Source organism: Dasypus novemcinctus, chromosome 26 (genome assembly GCF_030445035.2).
Source record: "Dasypus novemcinctus isolate mDasNov1 chromosome 26, mDasNov1.1.hap2, whole genome shotgun sequence".
In the NCBI taxonomy this organism is placed as follows: Eukaryota; Metazoa; Chordata; class Mammalia; order Cingulata; family Dasypodidae; genus Dasypus; species Dasypus novemcinctus.
This window is the reverse complement of record NC_080698.1, coordinates 42294971-42321984: the sequence shown is the minus strand read 5'-3', so window position 1 is coordinate 42321984 and position 27014 is coordinate 42294971. Positions and strand designations below refer to the sequence as shown.

The window sequence follows — 27014 nt, the reverse complement described above, 5'->3', positions numbered from 1 at the left end:
AGACCTGTTCTTAGACAGGCAGTGTGCAGTTCTGTACCCGTTAAGCCCTGCACACTGCCCCACAGTTGCCCTTTCCTCCACCTGTCATCAGGAGATATAAATCTAGGAAAGCCCACCTAACCACAGACCAATTTCCCTTCCTGAAACCGTAACACGTCACATTGAGCAGGAAGTGATAATGGGCAATGAGTTCCAGCTGGAACTGACCCTGCTGTTAATGGATTACAGCATTTCAGCAATCACTAACAGCCACAACTGCCGTCTTAACCCAACTCAGGCGAGCTTTCCAGCTGGTCATTTACTACTTTGAACCAGCTTCTCTAAAGCAAGATGAAACTCTGTGAATCACTCCCCCTGGGGCTTCAGGGTTCCTGTCCTTAACTGGCTCCGGAAGCAACCCTAGTTCCACAGTATTTTCTCTAGAGAAAGAGAAGCTCGGGGCCAAGGTGGATCTCACGACTAAACTAAATTTTCCTGGAACCACAGACTCCAATGGGCAGTGGGAGTTAGATTGACTGCTCCAGAGGACCCAGAAGAAGAGAGACCCCTCAGTGCTGGGGCTTCCCATCCTGGTGGTGGTGGTGGGGGGGCACTAAACCCAGGGCTGCCCCTCCTGAGGGTCCCAGGCCCCTCAAAGAAGACGGCTCCAGTCCTCAAGAGGCTGAACTACTGTCACTCCCTCACGGCATTTCATCTGGATCCTGAGCATATGAGTGATAAATGTGTGAAAACATGAAACTAATATTCATAATTACTTTCCAAGATAAAGAACTTGAAGGAAAAACAGCTTCTGCGTGCCTTGCAATCACCATCAGGACTACACTGTGAAAAAACACGGCTGCCTCGCCAGAACCTCTAGCTTCATCTCGCAAACCAGTCTCAGCACTACCCCCAAGCCGGCTCTGTGCTTGATTATTCTTAAGTAGTGTCTCCTTGATGCAACGCTTCAAAGAGTCACCTTGGACCTCTGACCTTCTCATCTCCGGCATGCAATCAGAGGCCACTGCAGTCAACATCACCAAGTATCTACTTGGTCCCAGGTACAGGCCCCAAGCTGGCAATGTTAGCGAGTCTCCACTCAAAATATCCTGTCCCTCATCTTCTTATCTGTCCTCTGCCATTATTCCTAACCAGATTCATTACATACAGTAAAGTACACCAATTTTATGGGCATGGCTTACCAAGTTGTTTTTTTAACTTTCAGGACCTTTGAAAAAATAACCCAAAACCCATACAGGCAACTCCAGTATACCCCCGTTGTCCCAGATACCCAGATCCACCAATTTCAACATTTGGTCACATTTTCAGTATCAGTCTATCTATCCATCGATCCTCCTACTGTCTGTCTACCTACCAATCTATTTTCTAAACATTTGGGCATAATGCACACATCATGCTCCTTGAACACGTAACACTTCCATGTACATTTCCTAAGAACAAGGATGTTCACTTACGTAATCTCGAGTAGAGTTATCCAGTACACTCCCACACAACCACCACTCACACCAAGATGTAGGATATTTCCAGCTTCCCTCCTACAAAATATCCTCTCCCAATCTATGACCTCTTTCAACACAGATTCCTTTTGAGTTCAGGCTCTCATTTGCTCTCCCTTAAATACTGTCAATTAACTGATTATGGAACTGCCTGCTTTTGGACCCTGCTTTCCTCACTTTAGCTGAAACAGACCACTAAATCCACCATTCTAAATTACAGCTCCAAGGGCCCTCGGAGTGCTGCCTTGCACTGAATACAAACCCCACATTCACCACCAGTCCCTCGTCACCACTCCTACACCATGCTCTCCTCCATCTAAAGGACTGAATCCCTGTTTTGTGGACACACCTGCTGCTCTTCCACCTCTGGTCATCTCTCCCATGTCACATGACCAAGCTGCCCTGTGCCCATCTCCAGACCCAATCTCGATCTTTCAAACTGGTACCCATCCTTCAAGGCCTATTTCATAATAAAACCTTTCACAAAGTCCACATGAAGATGTCATTACTTCATACCCAGAGGCTCCAAAATATAATTTGTACTTCTTGGATGGCACTAAACATCATTTTTGAGACATGGTTTCTCATGTACATATATAAGTATGCTATTAGGTATCCAACTTCCTGAGGACCAAGCTTCCAGAGTTCAATTTCTCAAATTAGTAAAGCTTAAAAAAAGTCAGGAGGGGAGGGAATGACTTGAAGGTTTCCAACTTCTCACTTGGCCAATAAAGAAAAAACAATTAAAAAATCTGTCACCTATTATCACCAACCTATCATTAAAGCAAAGATACCACAGCTTTAAAAAAAAAAAAAGTTGGTGAGGCTATCTCAGAAGAAGGGACAGAAGTCTTTAAATTGAATACATATGGTTTATGAAAATCTCACCACAGTGCCCCCACTTTTCACACTAGGTTACACCTGGAGAAAAATTTTCATAGACCGACTAGTTCCAATATCTGGCAACCACTGCCCTGCAGCTGATGGTACAGCTCCATGTACACAGAAAATATGCAATAAATATGTAGTTCAACTGATCTAGTTCCAGGAAATCACATGCCTCAGTGGCAAGGAGTGTTTTGAACTGCTTCCCTTCCACTACTGAGTCCAGATGCCATGGACATATTTGGCAACATCTGTCCAGGAGAAGGACCATGGGAGGTATCCCTGCTCATGTGACAAAACCAAAGAGCAATTTCAACACATTACAATTCATGTGTCAATGTTACAATTCAAGCAAGCACTGGACTTTATCACTGGGCTCAGGTGACTAACTCATTATCACAAACTCCAATGTAGTGCAATGTGGAATAATGAGCTTCCAAAGTGTGTGTTGGGGCAAGTGGGGAAGGAAGGGTGAGAAGAAAGGGCTTCACAGTCAGTTATGCAGGCTGTGCCGGGCCCAGGGGCATCTGGAAAGAATGAACAGGGCTGAAATCCTACCTGTGCTTTACTCACCAAGCCAGGTACCCTGGCCTGGGGCTGTATCTACCCATAGCAATGCCTGATTTGCACAAAGAACCAAGACTTCATATTTAAGTTCAAGGCCAAGAACGTACAGTTAAGACAAATATACATATAAGGGTGAAATTTATGGCATGTGAATTATACTGCAATAAAGCTGTCATAAAAAATATATATACACACATGTTCATACACAGACACCCAAGTAAACCCTTATTCGAAGAACAGAAAAGGAAGAAAGCATAAAGAAAAAGGTACTAAAAATATTTAAAGGAATCCTTTTAAATGCCATTTCTGCATAAAAGTTACGTTTTATATATATATATATATCATTAAAATTCATTAAATTGACATCTTTGGGGACTTGTATCAAGAATTCTAGTTTTTGTTATTATTTCTAAATATACGTCACCCATGTCACAAAAAAAATTATCTACTCATTTTTGACTAGTCTGGCTTGTTCCTGTTAGTTCAAATTTGTTAGGTTTTATTGCACTTTACAGTTGAAAGAACTTTATAGTGGCCAATAGTTACAATGTCTACAGGCCCATTTCCTTTGCATATTCTCAGTATTTTATCAATTTTCAAATGCAACTAATGTTTTAGAATCAAGTACAGATTATGACTGAATGATCACTGCAAGACAGCAATAGAATTCATTTTTCAGGACAGGACCTCGTGCACTAAACTAATCTATTCCTCTTGGAATGAGCTATCCCCTGTACAAGGGTGTCAGCACAGCCCAGAATCTGGCTTGGCAGGGGTGCCAAGTCAGCCGCCGAGTACCCTCCTACCTGGATGGTGGTGTTGCCGCCTTCCAGGAGGGCAATGGCCAGGAGAATGCTTTCATGGAACACCCGGTCACTGGACGCATTCATTATGAGGTCGATGACCAGATTGGAGGCCCCCTCCTTGTCGAGGTGGCACTGAACTTCAGCCAGGCTCATCTCACCCCTGCTCATGGAGCTGGGCCCGGAACCTCCCCCTAGGAAAATGGAACATTGTTCTTATTAACGACCATCATAGCAGCTGACCTTTATCGTGTACTTACCACGTACCAACACTTCATGCGCTTAACACTCTATCTGTAGTATCTCTTTTTACCTTCTTAACAGTCCCAGAAGGAAGGTACTGAGTCTTATTCCCATCTTAAAAAAAGGAAAACACACACACACTAATGCAATCTCTTGCCCCAAGACACGCAGCTTTGAAAGTAGCAGAAGTGGTACACGAACTCCGGCTAACAGGAGAAAGGAGGAATGAAACATTTCCAGTGAGTGACTAAAGCCACCTAGTCAAGACTTTCCCTTACATTAAAATACACTGACTTGGGGCAGAATTATTAAGAACTGATTTAAGACATAAGCCAAACTTAAATGCTTCCTAAAACACTGCTAAGCGAGCCTCTATGGACCATTTTAGCCCTCTTTCTAACAAAGCCACACTAACCCCAAACTCACCCTTTCACAACACAACATTTATCTGTTCATTCACCCATTCAGCAAACCTTTACTCATGCTTGCTACGTGGAGGCAATATCAGGGGATGGGGGGGTGAACAAAACAAACGAAGTTCCTGTCCTCACTAACCTTAAGGTAAGATGAACATACTTAAGATGATAGGGTCTCTGCCGTTCAAGAGAATGGATTTTGACTGTATTTGCAAACTAAATATTTAAGAATTTTCCTTGCATTATTATTGACAATAAGGCAAACAGCAATATGTATGGGTAAATGGGCAGGCCAATTCCAGAAGGCAGAAAATGCATCTATCAGGCCTTCCCTGCAGAGGTCAATTTAAATGCTGCTTTCCTGACCTGGCTGCCCTCAACTAGGGCCCTTGTAGCTATAGAACAAGGGAAATGGTGAGTTGTACATCTTTTCTCCCCCAGCTTCTTGAAGCAGAATCTGTCTCTGATGCATTCCTGAGTCCCCTTCACAATACCTCCCAAAGGCTTCACATATTTGCTGAGTGATCCCACTGCTAAAAGTAAAAAGGAATCATTTTGAGCTGTTGTGTGAGGAACTTCTGAGTGAGAGTCACTGGGGATTTCTCTGCATCTTCACAGAAGCCTGCACAGGTCCATGAACTGAGCAGATATGCTTCAGGTTTTCAGCTGCTGAGAAATCCGAGACCCCTCTAGAGAAGTTGCTTGGATTAATTTATTAAACACTGAGCACTTCCGGGCCCACCCACAGAACCCACCAAGCTTCTAAAGCTGTGCAACACATGATGATGCAGGGAATCAGGCAACTCACATTTGTGCTTCAAGCACCAATTTAATTGCACCTGGCCCACCTTAAAACCCAAACTATGTTAAGAAACAAAGTTGAGTTCAACATTTTTGCAACTTTTACCTGTAAGTTTGCTTTAAATGTTTTGTAACTCCTTTAAAGATTTGTTTTTAGGCACTTCTGTACAGGGATGTTTTTTAGACTCCTATATGAGTTTGGGGAAGCATGAAGCACGGGGTTTGGAATTAGACATACCAGGTTTAAATTATAGACAAACCACTAACAATCTTCAATTTTCTCTGTTAAACTGGCCTAACAACAGTAACAACCATGTAATGGGTAACTTGGAGGAGAAAATGAGACAAAGAATGCAAAGCACTTGGGAAAGCCCCTGGCACTCAGTAAGTGCATAATAAGGGGTAGTTTTCACCATCTTCATAGGCCAACATCATGGTCATTTTATGGGAAGGCATGTGTCCTAATGACCTCAGGAAAGTATGCAATAAAATCAAACTCCTCGAATCATTCAAATCTCACCAAGAGTGTCACAGCAGGGGAAAGACAGGGCGAAAGGTTTAGCCAATTTCGTAACTGCAGAGAAATGTAATTTTGTAGGGAAATATGTTTAGACATCAATTTGATGTAGACCAAAGACAAAACAAGTTGCTAAAAAATACACTTGCAACCCAAATTCATCTGTTAAGCTTTCAACCGGTTATGCAGAAACATGCAGCTATCACGGGACACGCTCAGCTCACACATGTAGCTAATTAGCACACCACACAGCCTACCTCCTCCCCCAGGTTTGCCGGGTCCTCCGGGTGACAGCGGGCCATTGCCAAAGCTGGTAAGGCTTTCTCTTCTTCCCGAAGGTCTGATGTTTCCATAGTAACGGTTGACCAAAATTTGCCTGAGCGCCTCACCCTTAATTCAAACAGGATAATGAAATCAGGTTCTGAATTTAATGCATAACTGAGGGACTGATATTCAAAAACACAGGGGTGCTCAGATATAATTGGCCCCTTTCACTCAGGGGAAAATCATTAATAAAAGCATTTGGAAACTCTGAAGTTAACTTCTTCAATATTTTCTCAGGCAACCAGACCGTGTTAAAAAAAAAAAAAGTTCTAAAATGCTAAATATCTGAAGAATTCTTTCACCCAGTGATAAAGATCAAGCACTAATTTTGAAAGGCAACTAACAATAACCAAGCAACCAAAAATTTCCTTAAGTGTAAGCCAATACAATCCAGACAAACTGAAATTTTTACAGGTTAGCTTTCACATAGTAACATAAAAATGTTACTCCAACCACAGACTTTATTTCCAGGGTCTTAAGAAAATATTAAGATATCAGAGTAATAGAGTATAATGATGAAATAAACTGAAAGTAAGTCTTTCTTACAGAAATAGTCAGTGGGTCAAATGATGAAGAAACAATAATGCTATCACGAACGAAATTAGTGGCAGATATGTTAATCAAAAAATAAGCATCTTGGATGAAATATTATGTCTGGGATTGATCTGAAATAATTTGGGAGGAGAGCAAGTGGGTAGAGGTAAAAATCAGAACACCAGACCTGAGCTGACAGTTGTCAATGCTGGGTTATTAGTAGAGGGGCTCAAAAATGTTTTTGATGCCTTTTATATATATTTGAACTTTTTGATAACAAAAAGTTTTAAAAACAAATATCAAAGGAATCCTGGATAAGGAGATACAGTAACTCTTTACCACAACTCTTACTGGAAAAAAAAAAAAAGATCAATTTTTTTCATTAACAAGTCAGCCCAGAGGAGCAGGATTTATTCTCAGCTGTTACACTCTCAGCCATGCTCCTAAGGGAAGACAAGGCCATCTCCCCAACTGTGAGCTCCTAAAAGTCAAGGGCTGCTTGAATTTCCCCTGGGCTATTTCCCAGGGACAAAGTAGTAAGGCATGGGGTTCCTCTGATACATCATCAAGAGAGGTAAGTGAGAAGTCTAGCAGAGAGAAGAGGTGCTGAAATATAGCAGGTCTCTAAAATAGAGACTCGAGTTCTTTTGAAGAGACCTGCAACTGTAACATGAGTCAGTAGAATTTAAAGTGATTTGTTAATAAGCTCTGAAAATAGGACTGGAGACTTCAAGTGAGGTGTTTGCCAAAACAAGAGAGGAGAGGAAGTCGGGAGGGGGAGGGGCGCCCTGCGAGCGGGAGGGAAGTGGAGGGCACTCTCAGGAGAAGGGGGCCAGAGGCGGAACAAGAAAGGCAGGGCACGCGTGCTAAGGGGCCTGTGCCAATTGTCAAAATCATGTGAAGCTCCAGGACTACATTGCCAAGTTTATCTCCTTCGTTAATTCATGCCTCCATCAACTACTCCAGGGACAGACCGTGGGGAGGTAGAGGGGGGTGAAGGAGGAAGGGGGGAGAAAGGGAGGGGATGGGAAGGAGGGAGGAAAGGCTATTTTTTTCTTTAATTAAAGGTCAGGAAACGAAAAATCTCAATTTTCCTCTCTCCATTCCACCCGCAAATACAGCTCTCATTGAAGTTCTGTAAAGAAGGGTACTTCTGTTAGCTTATGAAACTCATTTCCCACCTCAACCAACTGTAAATTCAAAATTCCAACTGTGCTTCAAATGGGGAAGTTACTTGTAATGGTTGAGTACTTTTTAATAAACTGCTTGTAGATGGGGGGGGAAAGTTTCAGCACAGAATTCTTTAATGGCTTAAGAAACCTACATTTTGGTGTAAAGATAGAGCTTTACTGGTATTCAAGTCTAAGGCACTGGTATAAAAACAACAACAGTTTCCAAGTAGTCACCAAGAACACGGTGATTTAAAGGCTGGCTTGGTAAGAGAAACAAATTTCAAAGGAACTTTCAAGAAAGCCTAGCACAAAAGAAAAGAGGAATGAAGTTACCTCTGTGTAAAAATAATAGGGGATTAAATATGATTAGCTTTTTAAATACATGATGATGCACCTGTTTGATTTACTTTGAATCAACCTCTGAGCTCCAACAGTAGGGATGGCTGGCAGTAAAGCATGCTAAAGTTATAACAGGATCCCCTTTGGCACCGCGAGAATGTTGTTTGCGAGGTAGACGGCTGGGTGGAGAGCTGCAAGCCGCAGCCACAGAGACAGTCACTCTAGCCATGGTGACAATAATCCGGGAGTTTGCAGGGTGGAATAGTCACGCCAAAGGAAGTCAGGACTGTGACCAGCCAACGAACACATATCCCTTAAGGGAGTCTCAACTGGAAACTTCTATGCTACTATTCAGTTAGATTTTTGGCTCCTGGTGAATTGCAAACCCTGGGCAGTTTACAATCAAGCAAGCGGGAGGTAAAGAAAGGAACTCGTGCCATTCAGTAACAGGTGGACTCCCAAAACAGGAACTTCATATTTATGCAGCCTGGATGCCAAAATGAAGTTACAAGGGGATCTCACATTACCATTTTGCCTTTCCTTCAACAGAAAAACCCTAGCAGTTACCATGGCAACTGATGCATCAAATGGTACATTTTTCCCTATAAGAGAATATCATGAAATGTGCTCATTATGGGAAAAAATAACCACACATTTCACCCCACGAACTTTTCTTTTTTTCCCTCTTATAATTAGGCAATTGGCACATATTTATCTCACCTTCTAGCCACAAAAAAAAAAAAAAAAGATTTAAAGAGTAAGGAAAAAAAACAGAGAGCAAGTGGAATTTGATTTTAAACAACAGATGAGATTTGTTCCCTTTTCGAAAGAATAAAAAGAATAAAGAAAACATTTTAGGTAACGGGGGAAAGAGAAAATGGCTAAGCATTATTAAAAGTTATGCACATCCATAGTGTGAAAACTTAGTTTCAAGGTAAACTGAGTCAGTGCTTTCATTTAGGAAAAATTAAAATCTGCAAAAAAGTCTCCCTAATCATCTTGATATAAATCACTCAAAGCACTAAGCTGTTCATGATATATACTAGCCTGAGAAATTTGATTGCAGAGAAGGGAAAAAAATAAGACTTTCCAAGTATCATACTTTTTTAACTTCAACAGTTGGCTGTGCAACCTTTTTAAAAAACAATACTCATGGGAAGCTGATATGGCTCAAGAGGTTGAGTGCCTGCTTTCCACATGGGAGGTCCCAGGTTCAGTTCCCAGTGCCTCCTAAAAACAAAAACAAAACAAAAAGCAAACAACAAAAAAAAAACAACTCAGTCGAGTCAATGGGCTCAGTGGTTGAGCACCAGCCTCCCACATACAGGGTCCAGGGTTCAATCCCCAGCCCCGGTACCTCAAAAAACAAACAAAAAACCCCATTTTTTTTCTAGCTGGATGTTTCTCTCCATAAGAAATTCCACATTAATACACTGCCTCAGACTGAGGAAAGAAAAAGTCAGAGTTTCATTTGTAATAAGCATCATGTTAAAACAGTAGAAACTGGTAAATCAATGAAACACTGTAACGAAACCAAGTTCTTACCTTGCAATTTCACTAAAACAAATTTCATTTATGTCTATTAAATTAGCAGCTAACAAACTGTGTGGGAATAGAGCCAAGTGTTGAACAAGGCACTAAGGAGTAAATGCTGCCACACATAAAGGACAAGCAAAGTGACCTTTTGGTCTCTCTGGTTTCAGCCACATAAAAATCATGTGCTTCAGGAAAGATTGCCCTCTCCTGTGAACTGGGTGCCTCTAGCACCTAAGTTAGCACTAAGGGAGTGCCTCAATTAAAAAATACCTTCCCTTTTCCTCCTCCTGTTGTCAAGTCACTTAAAGGTTTCATACTGCAAGGTGACTACAATCAATGGTTAATATCCCTTATTATATTCCAGATACTGTCCTGTTTTATGGCAATAGTCCTGAGGGATGGGTACTATTATCATCTCTATTTTGCAGCAGAGGAAACCAAGGAACAGAGAAGTTAAATAACTTGCCCCAAATAACAAAGCCTTGGCAAGTGGAAGCTTGAACCTGTTTCTAACTCCCAAGCTCCTGCAGCCTTCCATCTGGTAACCGAGAGCTCAGGGCATGAGGGCCGGCCACTTCTGAGACCAGGATCCTTCTTAAAGGGCAGGCACGAAAGCCAGGTGCCGGGGGTCTGTGAACTGCGGGAGGAGAGGCCAGCTGGGAAGGCTGCAGCACCCTGCCGAGCTGGCCCGCTGGCCCACATGCCCACTTCCTGGGAGCTGTTCCTTGGACACAGTCTGAGGAATCACATGTTTATTTCACCATCAGAGTAAGAACACAGGAAGGCTGGGGGATGTGGAGGGAGCGGGCAGGGGCTTGGGGAACGAGCAGAAGGAAGGTGCGCCGAGCTGCCAGTATGTCTCCAGGACCCGAGGACCACGCTTCAAGGCCGGGTTCATGTCAGCTCTCCATTTTCTGACGGTGTGACCTTGGGTAAGGTGCTTAACCTGTCTCTGAGTCTCAGTTTCCTAAACTATGAAGTGGGGGTGAAGCCCCTGTCACTGGATCCTCGTAATGAGCCTTAGTGAAAACCGATCAGTTAGCACATATAAGTCTTAGCACAGTAATCAGCATATGAAAAGCTCTCAATACCAAGACATCCGGTTGTCTTCCCAACTTGAAAATCTATGCTGGTCAGCATGCTGATGGACTCGTAGGATCTTTCTAGAAAATGGTATAGCATTTAGAAATGCCTTTTAAGAAAGTACCTATGCTTGGCCTAGGAATTCCCCTTCTAGGAATCTATCCAAAGATACACACATTTGTTCATTTCCTTGTCAAAGGGAAAAAAAAATTATAAACCACCAGCTCATTTATGGAACTTTAGGCAGTTGTTAACTTTCAAAGACTTTCAGAAGTAATGCTCATATATAATATTAAATGACAAAAGCAGGTTTTGAAAGTAGAATAATTCCCACGACAATAAAAGTGGATGTGTGTTTGTGGGTGCATGTGCTCATGCACGGAGAGAAGCAGGCAGGAGATATTAAAACGTTAGCAGCTTTTATAGGTGGGTAGTGTAATTATGAATACTTGTTTTCATTCTACTTTTTTGTTTTTTTATAAATTATCTATAGTGATTATCAATTGCTTACAGAAAAAAAATTTTTAGACGTCACATAAGAAAGCCACCACAGAAGAAAAGAAAGAACATTAAAAGCTTACTTGTCATTATTTGTCGATTGGCTGGGTACAGTTTTCTGATCAGGTGCATAATAAATGGAATTTGCAATTCGTTTTATTCACATGAATGGCTGTGATTGGCTCTGAGCCAATCAAAACTTTAACAATATTAACAATGAGAAAAAATTTGTTTTGAAATCACAATGTGTGGCTGAGAGACTTGTTCTGCTCCTCAGCTCCCAACACCAGAAACTACGTACCCTTTTATGGTCTTCTAGTTGCCTCAGTGGTGGACTTGGATCAAGCTCCTGCTAAGCATGGAGAAATGCCATTTTAAGTATGACGCTAAGGAGACAGCACCATCTTCAGCATCAGCCACAGACAAAAGACACGAGAACTGGCACACAGCAAAGAGTCACACAGGAAGGAGTACTGTCCTTTTCTCATTTTCATTTTTTTTCTCTGACAAATATTCATGCTCAATTACTTTACAGGCAGCTTAACAATAGCCCCTGCCCCGAGCCCTAGTGCCCTGTTTAAAATGATCAGGCACGTGATTTTGTGGCCAACATCATTATTTGCAAAGATTCTGAAAAGGAAGTTTGATATACTTTTACGTTAACCCAAAAGGGGTTATAATTCAAGACTCAACAGGGCAGGCCCTTACATTTCATATGCATGATTTAACAGCACATGCAGAAAGCAATACATACACTTCTGAACAGACACACACGGGACCACTGCTCCACCCCAGCTGCTCGGTACCCAAGCATTCTAATCAGAGTTCTTAGCCATGAAGACTCTGATGAGAATAGTAGAAACTGATCATTATAAAATACCCACGTTGCACCTTAGCTACTCGATATTTACTTGTATTTCATTTTAAGCTCACTAATACAATTCTTTCAAATAGAGTACGTTCTAGTTTTGACTACCATGATCTTAGAAGTCTCTCTGAAAGTAAAATTTGATACTTAGAAATGTGCCTCCACCAAAAGCATCTCTACAACTTTATATGCCTTGATCTAGTCCCTCATTTGGCGAGTTCAGTTCGAGACAGGGAGGATAGAACAGAAAGAATGTGTTGCAGTTAACTTTAATAGCAGCTTTCACCAAAACTAAAAATTAATATCCAGAACTTCAAAATAGTGTCACCTCGACACAGGACCCAGGGTCTACTGTGTATTACAACAGAAAGGTCCCATCGTGCCAGGATTTCTCAACTGAGCATTTCAGGACTGAGATAACTGGTTGAGTGTAAAAGCCTTCAAAAAGGCGGGAGGGACTGGGTGCAGCTGCAGCCCCTGAGACCTCCCGTGCCGAGAGCCCCATCCATTCCAGCAATGGCCCCAGCCTGGCTCCAGACCTCCCTCCTACACCTGCAGCGGGACAGACACTTCCCCATGACAATTCAGATACCCAAACAGGCCAACTCAGAAGCACCTGTATTTGCTGACCCAGCAAATTACAGGTGAGGAACACACCTCTGTGGCGTTTTCGGAATCCGGAGCCTGGGGCAGCTGGTTGGGAGTAAAGCGAAGTGGGTTAGTTAGGGTCCTGCACCTCAAGGGCCACACAGAAGTCCAGAGACGAACATTCAAGGACAAAACAAGGAAAGATCCAAGACTAGGGAGCTCCCCGACACCCAATGGAGGGGGCTTCAGTAATGGAGATGAGATGCTACTTGCCCTTTTATTTTTTTTTTTAAGATTTATTTATTTATTTAATTCCCCCCCCTCCCCTGGTTGTCTGTTCTTGGTGTCTATTTGCTGCGTCTTGTTTCTTTGTCCGCTTCTGTTGTCGTCAGCGGCACGGGAAGTGTGGGCGGCGCCATTCCTGGGCAGGCTGCTCTTTCTTTTCACACTGGGCAGCTTTCCTCACGGGCGCACTCCTTGCGCGTGGGGCTCTCACGTGGGGACACCCTTGCGTGGCAGGGCACTCCTTGCGCGCATCAGCGCTGCGCATGGCCAGCTCCACACGGGTCAAGGAGGCCCGGGGTTTGAACCACGGACCTCCCATATGGTAGACGGACGCCCTAACCACTGGGCCAAAGTCCGTTTCCCGCTACTTGCCCTTTTAAATGCAACTGAGTGTGGTCCTGCTGGAAGAGACAATTGGCCTGAGATGGGGAAACACATTTAAAGTATGGAAAGAAACAAAAAGCCCACCTCTAGCCAAGAAGGAAATATGTCTTTAAAAAAAAAAAAAAAAGAAGACGTCAAAGGAAAAACCACCACACATCTGTGCTTTGTTGGTCAACAGAGAGAGGAAAGCACACACCCAGAAGGCTGGCGGACAGCAGAGGGGGTGGGGGACGAGAGGGCCTCGGGTGCACTCGCCCAGAGAGGACCCAAGCTTGTGAAAGCTCCACACCCCCAGCCCTCCCCTGAAAAGCTGCTCCTGTGGATGCAAGCTCTCTCCTCTTCCTTTCCTCTCTCTGCAGCCTGTCTCTGCCCGAGGCTCTGGTTTGGACCTAGAGGGTGAAGAAGCCTCTCCTCCAGCATCTCCGGGAGGAGAAAAGGAGGCTCCCGCAGCAGGGCGACTTTGCTGGTAATCGCCCCATGCTCGCAGGTCCCTCAGGGGTTTCGGGGACTGGGTGTCCAGGACCCGGTACCTCCGTGTAGATGCTGCCCTTCACCTCCCCATTCAACTTCCTTATTCCAACCCTTATATGAGAGAGGGGATGATGCCTCAGAAAAGAAATGCAAGTTATTTGTGAGGGGCATGTGGTGACAGGAAGAAGATACGACTCGTGAGAAGTCTACTGCTCAAGTGAAGACAGTGGAGCTCAAAGCACGTGCTAGAGCAGGGCACGGATGCCAGGTGTGACCAGCAGACCCCGCCTGGGCCACGCTGGACCAAACCACGCGCCAGCGGTGTGGCCGGCCGAGTCAGAGGTGTGGTCTGCACCATGGAACGAAGCCGAGCCTCACGCTGCAACTGGGTCACCTGGGCCTCCTTGGGAAGGGCTCTGGAGACACAGCACACCCTTCCTGAGGCCAGAATTTGGCGGGCTGGTGGTGAGCCCGAGCAGGTCTCGAAAGCATGGGAGGACTGAAGTTTTGAAATTAGGTGGTGTCTGAATCCAGTTCAACACTACCGGATTGGTGGATGGACTCCAAAGATAGAAAAAAAATGCTCAATATAAACATATTATGTGACCTGCTGATTTCTTTCATTTTTCTTTTTTTTCCAACAGGTAAAATAAAGACACAGGGCATTTCTTTAACCAGAAAGATTAAACTTATTATTCATCAAAGAAAATGTGGCTGTATCAGTAATTCTGGACAGAAACCTTTCATACATGAGTCCAACTCCTCTAGTCTCAGGGAGAAAATTCCCTTCCCTGATGCTGAGCCCGTGAGGGGTGGGGGTTGCACACAGAAGCATGAGTGAGGAGAGGCAAAGAAAACCTGGGCTATGTGTACTTTCAAGAGGATAGAAATAACATAAGGATCTAAGAGTACCTTTTAGTCTCTCCTCACATTCTCTATGAGACGAAAGAATTAAAACTGTATAAAATTCCATGCTGTCTGACCACAGTGCAGGGCAAATGCATAAGAAAAAGCAGAATTAATGCAATGCCCCAAAGGTTTTAGAGCAGCCAGAGAGGTGGCTGGAAAAGTATTAAGTTCTACTATTTGCCTGAACACGGGCTCACCAACATATCCTGTAACCTGGTCTTAAAAAAAGGATTGTAGGCACGGATCTATCGGAGGAAGCCACAGAGCTACCCTCTTACTACCTTGCCAATCAAAACAAAAGCCTAAGGAAATAAAGAAGATGCAACTGAAATTGGTGTTTCTCTTTTTTCTTTTCTTTTAAATCTTCTTGCCTGAGATCTTTTTGTCCAGAAAAGCATCTTGAATTATTTTAGAATGGCTATGTAGAGTGTGTATGTATTATACACACACATACATATTTTTTTCTTACTCACTTCAGGATCAGAGATTTTTGATAGATTTTAAGACTGCACAGACACTATACTTCCCTTCCAAGAGCTGTTAGACTTGTTTAAAAATTAGCTTAATTTTTACAAGAAAAAATAAATTTTAATTATCTTTCTTTGAAAATCTTTTGAAACTTTTGAGATAAGAGAAGGTGCTTTGTGACTTTAGGACTCCTACCTAATCAAAAGGACAATTTTTAATGCTATCCATTTACGGAACAGAAATGGAAATACAAAGGGCACTGGATGGCGTCATGAGACCACAGCTAATCCATTTTTGGCGCTGGCTCTCCACAGGATCCTGAACCAAGCACTGGTCCTCTCTGGGCTTCTACTACCTGACCTGAAGTTCAAGGGGGCTGGATCTGATTCTCTTTAGGACTCTTTCCAGCTAAAATATTAAGTAATGTCTTGTCTATTTTCAATAAACTTCATTTCATAATATCTAACAGGCTAATTTCCCTAAATAGTACAACCTGCTAGGACACAAAATAATATCAGGCATGGAAAAGACCAAACCATACCTGGTATTTAATTTGGTGAAAGAAAAAAAAAAATCAACAGCCTGTACTAATGCACCTTCCTATTAGGATTTCAGCTATGTTTCCTTGAGGCCAAGATTATTTTATGGCAGAAGGTTGCAATTTCATAAAGTAGAAGCTCATTAAGAAGCTGCATATATATTTGAATAAGACAAGAGCCACATAAATACAGTACTAGCACTTAAAGCAAAAAATGTCTTGTAAACAAATGCAATGAGTTTTTCAGGATAGATTTATCATCAAAGTTAATTTTTTCACATGAAGGTGAAGCCCTCAATGATCACTTGTTAAGGGAGATAATGTTCGAAGATCATGTGCTGCCTGAATTTCACAAGACTTGTGTTCTCCCACCTTGGTCCCAGGATAAGTTCTTATACTGTGGGCTGACACCAGCCAAGGTGGAAATTCCAAACCAACAGGTGATTAACAAGGATCTGTTGTTGCCTGGTTTTAAACTTGGAAACCAACTCTTGTCCTTCATTGCCTCTTCGTAGTTTACTCTTTGACCTTGAGTCTTCTCAGTGCTTTTAGCCAAGCTTGGCAAAATCTAACTTTAACAGAAAAATTATTCCAAAAAACTGCCCAGCTTTGAAATTGAAATGTAAATGGAATCTCCAGTCCCTGAATCCTAAGTGTCATTCTGGATGAGGCTGCTGATGAGCACATCACAAGCTCTGGTACTTGAGTAGTAACTAGATACATGCAGACCTAATACAAACAGGTTACTTCCAGTACATAATGTACCTAACATTTTATCAAGGGATACGTTTCTCCTATAAATGAAGTAAATTATACTGTGTCATTCTTAAATAAAAAGCAGTGGGTTCCTAGGGCTACCGTTTCTGGTGTTTGCCCAACAGTGCCCACCCATCTATCCATCCAACCTTCCTTCTATCCACTGTTTCATATGTGCCTATTACAGCCAGCATGGAGCACAGCCATGGAAAATAGCCTTTGTTTTCTGCTGCCATAAACATTATTCACTCTACTACCCCTGGGCTCCTAGACTTTTCCTATGAAATAGGTCTCCCGATGGACTTACCCCTGCAGAAGTTGAATTCCGTTAAAGAAATATAATTGTATTGTAGATATAGTTACCAGCACTTCAAAGGGAATTTATGACCTCCAACCCCCCTGAACCAGTCTTTGGTTCTTTTTCACCCACTCATAACCTCAGAGGAAGGAAATAAGCAAACGAACAGTGAATGAGCTTGCAAGTCCGTCTGCTGGGCCTTGTCCTTCATCGGCCTTTGAAAACTCACAGTAAGAGAACAGAAGGCTTTAAAGAGGACTGAGCTAAATTAAAAGTTATCTAGCATTTTAGAAGACCAATTTTAAATCTTCACAGCTGCTAATATGATGCCTTTCATTAATTGTGTTTGTTTTTAGAAACAAAATAAGTAAAAGTTTAGTTCCATCGATGTTATTCCACCTATATTTTATATTACACGTGCATGAGAACACAGTAGTGAAATTTATTTTTAGAGAACGCATTCTCACTTGACTAAGTTATACAACTTCAGTCATTATGGAATAATCTCAGCATTAAAAAAACAACAAAACAAAACAAAAACAACCTTCCACAGACTCTGCAGTTGCTTCTGTATGCTCTGAGTTGAGCTAGCTCTGTGGTTGCCACTGTCTAACAGTAAACAGCACCACTGCATTTATTGGCAATTATTGCTGAAGGTCACACATCAGCAGTGAGCCTAAATTCCAGGAAAAAAAGAAGCTCTTATGTAACTGCCGCCTGAATGTTGGCAGATGCCCAACCCAGCAGTTCACAGCAATGTAAAAAAGTAGGACACCTCCACCCTGGGTTGGATGTCATGAGAACGCCCCCTGAAGGTGAAATTTCATAATTCTTAATTTTCTCTTCAGGAACCCATCGACTCTGAAGGTGCCCTGGGGTTTTTACACAGCTCCCTTCCCGAGGCATCCTTTCCTTGGAGAAGAAGTTCAAGGTGGGAGAAATTGAGGACTCAGTACAGGCAGGTGCAATCGCTCTGAACAACTGGGAATGTCAATCTAACTTTTTCTGTTGCAATTCAGGAAGGCAAAGGTGCCAGGTGACAGTAGAGGTCCTGGAGATTTCATGGTTCCCAGTGACAGTGATTAAATGAGAATCACCCAAATACAGTGAGTGACAGAGAAATTAAGCATCCACTGAGCTGCAGCAGATAGTTTTAAAACACACTTTTCCTTTCCAAATATACATACCTGAAAACTTGGTGGACTACTGGTCTATTTGCGGCTCTACTCAAAGTTTGAGTCTATCAAAAATCAACCCTTTTATTAGCATAGCACCTTTCAAGTTTCATAAGTGACTCACATTATCTCCTGTTGGTGCCACAAGCCTGTTGTTTTCTGGTCTCCCAGCTTAGGCAGTAGATTCCTAATCACATCACTCACGGCCCCCATGTACTTCTCTTTTCTAGCATTCTTCATGACTCTCACTTTATGTTAACTTGTATTACTGTCCTTCTCCCCCAGAAAAATGACAGAATGCCTTTTTGGGGCACCACTGTATTCAAACCCCTTAGCACTGTGCCTTATTTCAGGTACCCAAATACTAGTTCTATAAATGAAAGTCTTTAGCACCAACTAGTTTCAGTTTAAAGTCAAGAATGGGTATATGAGGGACGTTTCTAAGTCGATTTGAGTGGTTAGCTATACATATAACAATCCATTGAGCTATAACCCAAGAATGAGCTGAAGAGACTCTCCCCACTTCCCACTCCCCACAAAGAAAAAGGTAAAATCAGGGGGTAAGGAAGGAGATGCTGACTCCTTTGCAAATAGACAAACCAAAGACCCTCCTCTTCCTGATTTCAAAAGGAATTTTATTCTAGTAGATGGAGAGGAAGGGCCCATAACATGCACTTTTCTTGCAGTGGATCTATGCCTTTGTCCTCATCTCACTTTGAGGTCTAGAACCCTGACAGGGACACAAAAGGTATGGTGACTTTTCCTAACCATTCATTCTACATGTCCTTTCTTGAGATGCCCAACTGTCCTTTATCATCAAAGAGTGGTGGCCCTTCCTCAATCATAGGGTCACCAGAGATGCCTTGCCCTGTCTAAGGGGCTTTTCCCCTACTACCATTAGAATTCAGGGCATTGGCTTGCCATTTAGGTGTGAGGCCAAACTCATAAGCTACAGCAGACACCCCCATGGGCTCCTGGATTTCACGAGCACATGTTGACAAAAGGCTTGGTGGGGGAGAAACCACAAGTGCTGCAGTCATTTCAAGAACAACCATCGATGATTAAGGCCAGTCGGCCATCTCCACTTAGAGGGCCAGATCCAACAGCTTGAGGGAATGGGAACAGGGTTTTAGTGTCCCAGGACTCTGACGGTTGCCAGGGGTAACAACGAAGAGGGGATCCACAGTTGCTTCCTCAGGGAATTTTCAAAGAATCCAAGTGGCTGCCAGAACATTCTTCTTTTATAAACAGACAGTATTCTATTTCCTAGAGTATAATTATAAACACACCTGCTCCAACTGTGGAATCTTTCCATAAGTATGCAATAAACTCCCAGCCAGGAGACCCAAGTTCTATCTTGAGCACGCAAACACATCAACTGATTACTATGGTGCAAACAGTGTATTAATAACACTGCAGCCTCTGATTAGGGAAGGTTTTCCTTTTCTGACTTAATCTGTACTTAAGCAAACAGAAACTCAACTTCAATAGCTCAGAGGAAAAATTTATATCAGCAAGGCATTGATACCCCGGGTGGACACAATGCAATTTCAGTACAGGAGATGCTTTCTGACATACAAATAACCAAGAAGAGGGAAAACTCAACAGAAAATGGCAAAGATCACTATACTGAAAGCAATGAATTAAGACACTGCACTCCCTTTTGTTTTTCTCACCTTCTATCAGCCCCAGAAGACATGGTGTCCGATTAATATTAGGAATTTACAGAACAGTAAGCACATCAGCCTGCAGCCACGCCGGCCGCGTTAGTCCTATTTCAGCTACCATGCAGGTATGCAAGCTCAGGCCCCTCATGGCTCTGAGCTCCAGAGTCACAGTCATAGACCAAAGCCATAATCATGCACATCACTATCAGTTTTATGCCTGTGATTCAGACTCTCCTGAGGTATACCTGAATCATTTTTAATACTTCTAGAGTTACGGTGGTAGATAGTAGAGTAGTGAGATGTTCTATTTGGCAGCAATAACGCACCCAAAATAAGGTCTTAGTTGGTTGCCCAAATGAAGGAACAGATGGATGGATATCTAAAGCACTAGACCAGAAAAGTGATTTTCAAAGTCAAATCCAGTGTGCTCAAATTGTCAACCAATTAAACCCTCTCAATTATACTGATTCTCCAAACGCATCCTCTACTGGTACTCTTTATCTACTACATATCATATCCTAAAAATCTGGCAAATGTTTTAAAAATATATGCAAAAGAGAAAACATTTAAGAGGCCCCTAAATCCCATACAAAACGATCACTCATGAGTCTCCAGTGTAATTCTGGGTAAGAAAAACTAATTTGATATGAAGTATAGAAACTACAAGATTACATTTCAATTTCTGGATCAGCAGATACATTACCTAGAAGAGAAGCTATGGATATAGCATATTTCTAATCCCACAGGCAAGCCTCCAGCTGGAACATCTCAACTAGCACTTTGGACTTAATATTGCACACTCTGTCAAAATTTTACATGACCCTTCACACTCCAAAAGCTGCTACATATAGTACCAAGAGAAAAGCGGTTTTCTGCTATTTCAAACTATACCAATGCAGTTATTTCTTTTTTGCTTATCTAATACTTTACTTCCACATGGGATAGCTCTTTGTGATACCAAAATTCAGTCTGGGAGACAAGTTAATGGCCAACGTCAACCATAGGCTCAGTTGCGATGCTAGACAGTGAATGACTGAAATCTTATCACAGTTTAGAAAACTTTTAGACTCAGATGGGATCTTGAAGGACAAATGGCAAACAAACTCATGGGAAATGCTAACACAGACACGGCAGACTTCACTCACTCCCAGAAGGCACACTATGCAAAGTCAAACACTAGGCTCTGCAGACACCAGAGGACAGGCCACAGTGCGGGTTAAAAGTGTGTCATGGAAACACCACCATGGGACATTTAAAAGGAAAATGAAATTAGAACCTCAGCATTTTCCAATTCATCAAGGGAAATCAGCTGGAAAAGAAAAAAAAAGGGGAGAGAAAGAAGGAAAAGTTAGGAAAAGAAATGCAAGCCAGCCAAGTGTTAGAAACTTTGCAAATGCATTATCATCACTGACACTTTCAGCTGAAGGCACGGTTAAATGGTGATCACCATCTTAAAGGTTCAGGCATTTGGGCTCTGCCACAGCACAGAGTGGAAACTGTTTGGAGCAGTGGAATAGAACAGGCATCAAACCACATGGATCAGTTAACCGAGAGCCCAGAACTGAGCCCTTGGGCTCTTCTGAAGGCACCAGAACTTGAACAGAGCTGTGAGCAAAGACCCATTCCCTAATCAAGAACCTTATTTTTCAGAAGATGGGAAAGAGGGAGTAAAGGACTGGAGTAAGATCAGCTCAGCTAGGGAGATTTCATCTCTTGGATCATTCTATGAGTCAGTGGTGGCCTAGGGCCCAAACTGCAGTTGGGCTGAGCTGGAACCAGCTTCCACTTCAGAGAATAACGAGACCAACATATCCCAAGACTAGAAACCCCAAAGCCTGATGATTAACGGAAACATTTCCCCCCACTAGGATGATTAGTGCCTAATCAAGTGATATTACTAGATTAATAATAAGGGAGCTAGTAGCATCAGGGGCAAGGAAAAAAAAACAATTTTCAAAGTGTGCTTGTTTAAGGATAGATGAACAATCCTCAACTGACTTTTATTGTGTTTCATTAATATTTAGTACATATTACAAATTTAAGTTGCTATCAGAAACACTGGTAGCTGGGAATGCTAACACTTTATTCATGTGGAGATAAGAGGCACTGATAATCAATAGGGGCTTACAATTGATATGAATGAAATGAAAACACTGATATTACCTAAGGTCATATACTCTAGTTCTAAAACAGCAACTACTATTCAGAAGGGAAAATGAATTTTAAATCAATTTTGAGTTATCCTTTTATATTACTTCATGGTCTCTGAATTTCTTTCCAAAGCTCTTTGACTAAAATCTTAAGCCAAGAGCAGCTTCATATGAGACCTACAGAAGACTATCAGAATATCCAACACAAAATAACCATGTTTGCTTTTCAAGCAGGGTCTGGGGACTTGAAGGTTTTCTATGGGTTATAAAGAGGTTTAGATTAAATTTTAGGGATGTTTAGCTTTGGTAAGTTATTTTCTTTTAAACATGGACATGGTTTCATCTGTAGATTAAAAACAGTTTAAGTAGGCACTGTACATAGAGCATTTGTAAAATCCTGATCTAATTTTAAAGTTAACTGGAATGAACAGGATAGAAGACACTTTATCTTACAAAAAAATGTATTTTACAGATATTTTGGGAATGATTTTAATATTTCTTTATATTTATCCCCTCTGAGAAGATTATGCATTGCCGATCTTTTCCATTTTAGAGACAAAATAGCTAAAGGTGGTTTCCTTAATCCCTAAGTGACCATGATTAAATTTCTGTGACAATGTTCTTCAACTGGCCCATACCTTGCCATCAGGTGTGACAGTTCTTGGATGGGTTCTTCTCAGGCCAATGGACCAAGAGAAGCGGAAAACTGCACCCTATTCTCTGACCTGGCTCCTTTGGGCAGGGCCCAATCAAACCTAGAGTTTGTGAATGACCTTGAGACAATCACGACTTGTAAAGTCACCTGACATAAATTGGAAGATATTTTCAATTGGGCAAGAAATCAGAGCTGAGCTGAAAACTAGATGTTTAAGTTCTAGATATTCCATGCTCTCAAGGCTACTGCCCATGATGTTTACATAATCGTGTAAAGTAAAGGAAACTTAAATGTTACACTCAGAGGACTTCAAAAAACACTCGAATGAGACCAATCTATTCACTCATTTCATGGTGCTAAAGAGCTAGGACTCGGGAATCAGACTGTCTGGGTTGGAATTTTTTGGCTCCCTTTGTTATTAGCTGTGTGACTCCAGGCAAGTTTCTGGACTACCCTAAACCTATAGTTCTTTTTTTTCCCCTAATGTATTAAAATAGTTAATAACAATAGTGAGATCTATCTCTAGGCTGCTCTGAGATAAGGTATGGACTGTGCTTAGCAGAGCAGCTGCCACAAAACAAGAAGTCAATGCATGTTATCATTGCTATTTAAGATGTTCTCAAGGAAACCAGTGGGCGTGTATGATGTTTAAGAAGTGTATGTCAGTCTGTCAGTGATTCTCTTAAGCTTTAGTCTATTTACTAATATGGGTGATAGTTCACAACAGTCTTTTTTCAGGCAAGGAGACCCATGCAAATATATCAACTTTTTTGAACAGGGTAATAAAGAATGATTTCAACTTTCTTTTTCATCTGTGACCTTGACTAAATTCTAAATGCTGAATGAAAAAGCAGAGATGGCAAAAGGCATCTAAGTCTTGTTGCCTTTAAGGATTAGAGTTTAGAAAATAACAAGAAAACATGTCCCACACACATGGTGGACACCTCCTGCAGAGGGCTGGAAATGACATGCATGGGGCGTCAGGAAACCCAGATTCTAGTCTTGACTTTCTGCATGACCTTGGACAATCACTTTAGCCAGCTTCCTCAGGCGCAGGGTAAGTGTTGGATGTGGCGATGCTCAAGTCCCCTTGAGATCAGGTTCCATGACTATGGAGATTTAGGAGAGGTCCGGGAAGCAGAACAACCCCAGACATATCCAGGGAGGTGTTAGTCATGGGATAATTTCCACTGTAGAGGCAACTTAATAGGAAAATCAGGATGGGAGATCAGAAACAGCTTCACCACTTGCCCTTGTGTCCTTGGCATCTGGCCCAAAGAACACCTCCTTTATTTTATCCACTAAAGCCAACTGGTTTGCCTGAGAAAGGTTAGCTTTTTGGCTCTGGTTTACTTCTACCCTTGGAAAAATTGACCTGTCCTGTATATCATGCTTCTTTAAGTCAAACAGGGACAGTGAAGAAACCATTAAAACCATCTCAAAAAGTCTTAGTGAAATAGAATGAAGTAATACCAAGTGCCTGATCAGGAAAAAGAGAAAGAGGTCTGTGTTGCTCTTTTAAAGCTCAGTTAATGTGAATGGTTAAGCAGCATTTTCCAATAGTCAAAGCATTGGGCCAGAAGCACTGCCAGCATCTGCTTTAGGTCTTGGGGTTGCTGACTAACGTGGCTTCCTAGAATATCTTCCTTGGCTGGATGGCAGTTCCCATACTTGCCTAAGTATTTTAACTTTCACGAAGAGGGCTGACAGCCCCAACCAGAATGGAAAGAAATGTCATGTTCCTCCAAGCTTCTCTGCTTGGGTGTGATTAATGTCTTCACCAGCTGAAACAGATTTGAGCTAGGGCCCAAGAACGTCTGGAAACCCTAGCAATTTGCTCTTTCACGGTGATCTCTATTGACTGTCTTACACCCCCATGAGCTTTATAAAAGGCAAGGTCTCAACATTGCAGACCTGGCACCTCTGGGGTCTGTGACGATGCTCTGCTAGTTGGCATTCCTGGGTAGGGAATGGGAACACGAAAGTAAACCTTCCATGCACCCCAAAAGACCTTCAAGTCTTTATGTGCCAAGCAACTGAGTCTCAGTAAACTAACAGTCCTAACTTTCCACGTTACGAAAAGAAAACGTAAGGGAAATGAACATCACCACAACCTGCAACGTCGCTGGACGTGGAGCAGATGCAGCAAAGGAATGGCCCTCGTCAGTGTTTACTTAAATACCCGAGTTATAGAGAGGAACTTGGATTAAAGGGAAAATTACGGTGTCTGTATTTTAAAATCAGATCAGGCTCTATGTCCCAACAGAGGCAAGTCAATGCACGCAGCTGGTTAAGGCCCCTTTGGTAAAGTCCACTTTATTATGGGCAGCGAACATCTGTAACTAGAATCATATTTTAAAGACGTTTTTTAAAGCTGACTTGTTTTTAAAAAGTAAAGATTTTGTGAAATAAATGGTTATTATTTGTTTGGTTCTTTTTTTTTTGGTAAACATGACCTACCCTGTGTTTATAGGGCCAGCTCATCTCCCTGCTCCTCTCCTGTACTCGTGTTCTTAGCTTCTATTATTTGTATTTATAAAACCTTTTCTGGCAAATTTCCTCCACAAAATTCCTACTGAGTTAGAGAAACTCATTTTAAAGTTAGTCAACCTTTATTTTTCACTTGACATATTTTTTAAAATTTAGCGTGACATTTAAAAGGCCTGTGAAGGGTTGTGTACTTCTCTGTTTTCTCTTCTCTTATACAAACACTGAACACAAGACTCGTATATGTAAAATTACTCTAATAATAATGAGAGCTATTACTTAGGTTAGAAATCCAGATGCCTGCTGACTTTTGTACTTGCACTAATTAATCTGGTTGCTACCATGCATTTTGACAAGGAAAGCTGTGATTTAATGATTAAGGCTTCTTCACAGAACTGAATAAGCAAGTTTCTGGGTATCTGGAATACATCAGTGATATCCTTGAGTTCATCGACTCAGAAGTTATTGTTAAGACAGCTGAGACAATAAGTGAAAAGGTTTAAAATCAAAAGGAAACTGGTGAGATTTAGACTCAAATTCTGTTGCCTGTTCTGAGTTTTTTGCTGGGGGCACCATGGCAGGGCCAGGGACTGTCTTCGTCCCACTGAGACCAGGACTCCAGGGGACAGGCATGGTCTCAGCGTATCCTTGCTCACCACGTATGCTAAGAGGTATCAGGTCACAGGGTCGTTCCTTGTGCAATCGCAGAGTCTGCCTGTCTTAATTCCAGTTAGAACTGGAAGGAATTTCTCGATGCACTGGTAGGGTTGTGCAACATCCAGAAAGCAGCACCCAGGAAACCCACAGGTATGCTTAGCTAGAACTCACACTTCAGGAATGCACACTTTCATACACAAGAAGCTTCTGCATTTTCACTGGGAACTTAAATAGATGTGAAAGCTTGCAGTTGCTAGTTCTCTGACATCAGATTATGTGGCAACCAGCCTATAAGACAGGACTAAGTATATGTGACTTTTAAAGGAGACAGTAAAATACTGCAGCTACCTTTAGGGGCAGGATAAATAGCGTTGTTGTTGTTCTTTTTTTAAGTTAACCCCTCGATCAATAATGTAAGATGTGAACGAAGGTGGAACCCTAACCACCATACTCCCCACTCGTTTAACAGTAAAACATGATTTTAAAAGGAATATAATACAGTACCTTTTCTCCATAGCCTCGGTCTTTGGTCATCATTTCCCTGAGGGTTTGCAAGACTTTTATGCAGAGTTTCTCCTCATTCTCCTCTAGCAGCTGCTTAGTATGCTTTATTAACCTGAATGGGGGCAAAACCATGAATTATGTCCCTGTAATGATCTTTCAATTAAAAAACACTTCACAATTTTGAATGATGTATATATCTTTTAAAAATCAGTAAAAAAAAATACATATTTTTTTAAAAAAGCACTTTACAAACAACTTATGGTATCTGGTCAGTTAATGGACAAATATTTATTAAGGGCTCCCAGGAACACACATTTCAGGGCCTTCACTGAACTGAGAACAGCCAGTGACTGTGTCTCCAGAGCGACACCTGCTGGCCGGTATCCGCAAACACGCCCACCGGGCAGGAGCCCGCCACCTCCGTGGAGATTACTTGGAGAAGAGGAAGTAGACAGAGGCCCACTCAAACCTGCTCACTTATGAAGTGCGGCTGTTTATCGCAGAGGATTGCTGGTAAAATATGCCAGCAGTGTGAAAAAAAAGTCTGAGGATGACGGTTGGGGTGAACACACAATGTTCCCTTATCCAGTCTTGGCCTTAGAGGGGCTCCGAAAAGTAAGAAATTCCTAGCTAGAGGCCACCCTTAAGCTAAACAAGCAACCTGATGCTAAAAATCACACGGAGATTTCTGGTCACCAGTGGGTGCTTGTTTAGGTTACGCCCCGAGGAACAGACTATGAAGCTGCCAAGTTGCTAGGAAAAGACCGGGAGGGCCAGGAGGTGTGAGCTGTTTGAGCAGCCTGTCAACACTTGTGGAAGGAGAGTGAACAGGGGGCATGCAGGTAAGATGAGAACTTCTCCCTTCAAACGCTCCATGAGAAGGTCAGGCCGGGAGCTGGCTGACGACCCCCAACCACGTTATAAACCAGCCCAGCGTCTC

General features: G+C 42.2%; 1 protein-coding gene across 1 annotated transcript in view; it reads right to left on the bottom strand.

Moving 5' to 3' along the window:
* The window catches only part of ITPR1 (inositol 1,4,5-trisphosphate receptor type 1), a 347955-nt gene that overhangs the window by 102574 nt on the left and 218367 nt on the right, over nucleotides 1-27014 (bottom strand). Inside the window, exons 39-44 of the mRNA XM_058288936.2 lie at nucleotides 26075-26186; nucleotides 20898-20930; nucleotides 12740-12775; nucleotides 11516-11563; nucleotides 5986-6118; nucleotides 3755-3945 (exon numbers count right to left, since the gene is read on the bottom strand). Of these exons, the coding sequence (XP_058144919.1) occupies nucleotides 3755-3945; nucleotides 5986-6118; nucleotides 11516-11563; nucleotides 12740-12775; nucleotides 20898-20930; nucleotides 26075-26186 (553 nt within the window). The remainder of the gene's footprint in view (nucleotides 1-3754; nucleotides 3946-5985; nucleotides 6119-11515; nucleotides 11564-12739; nucleotides 12776-20897; nucleotides 20931-26074; nucleotides 26187-27014) is intronic.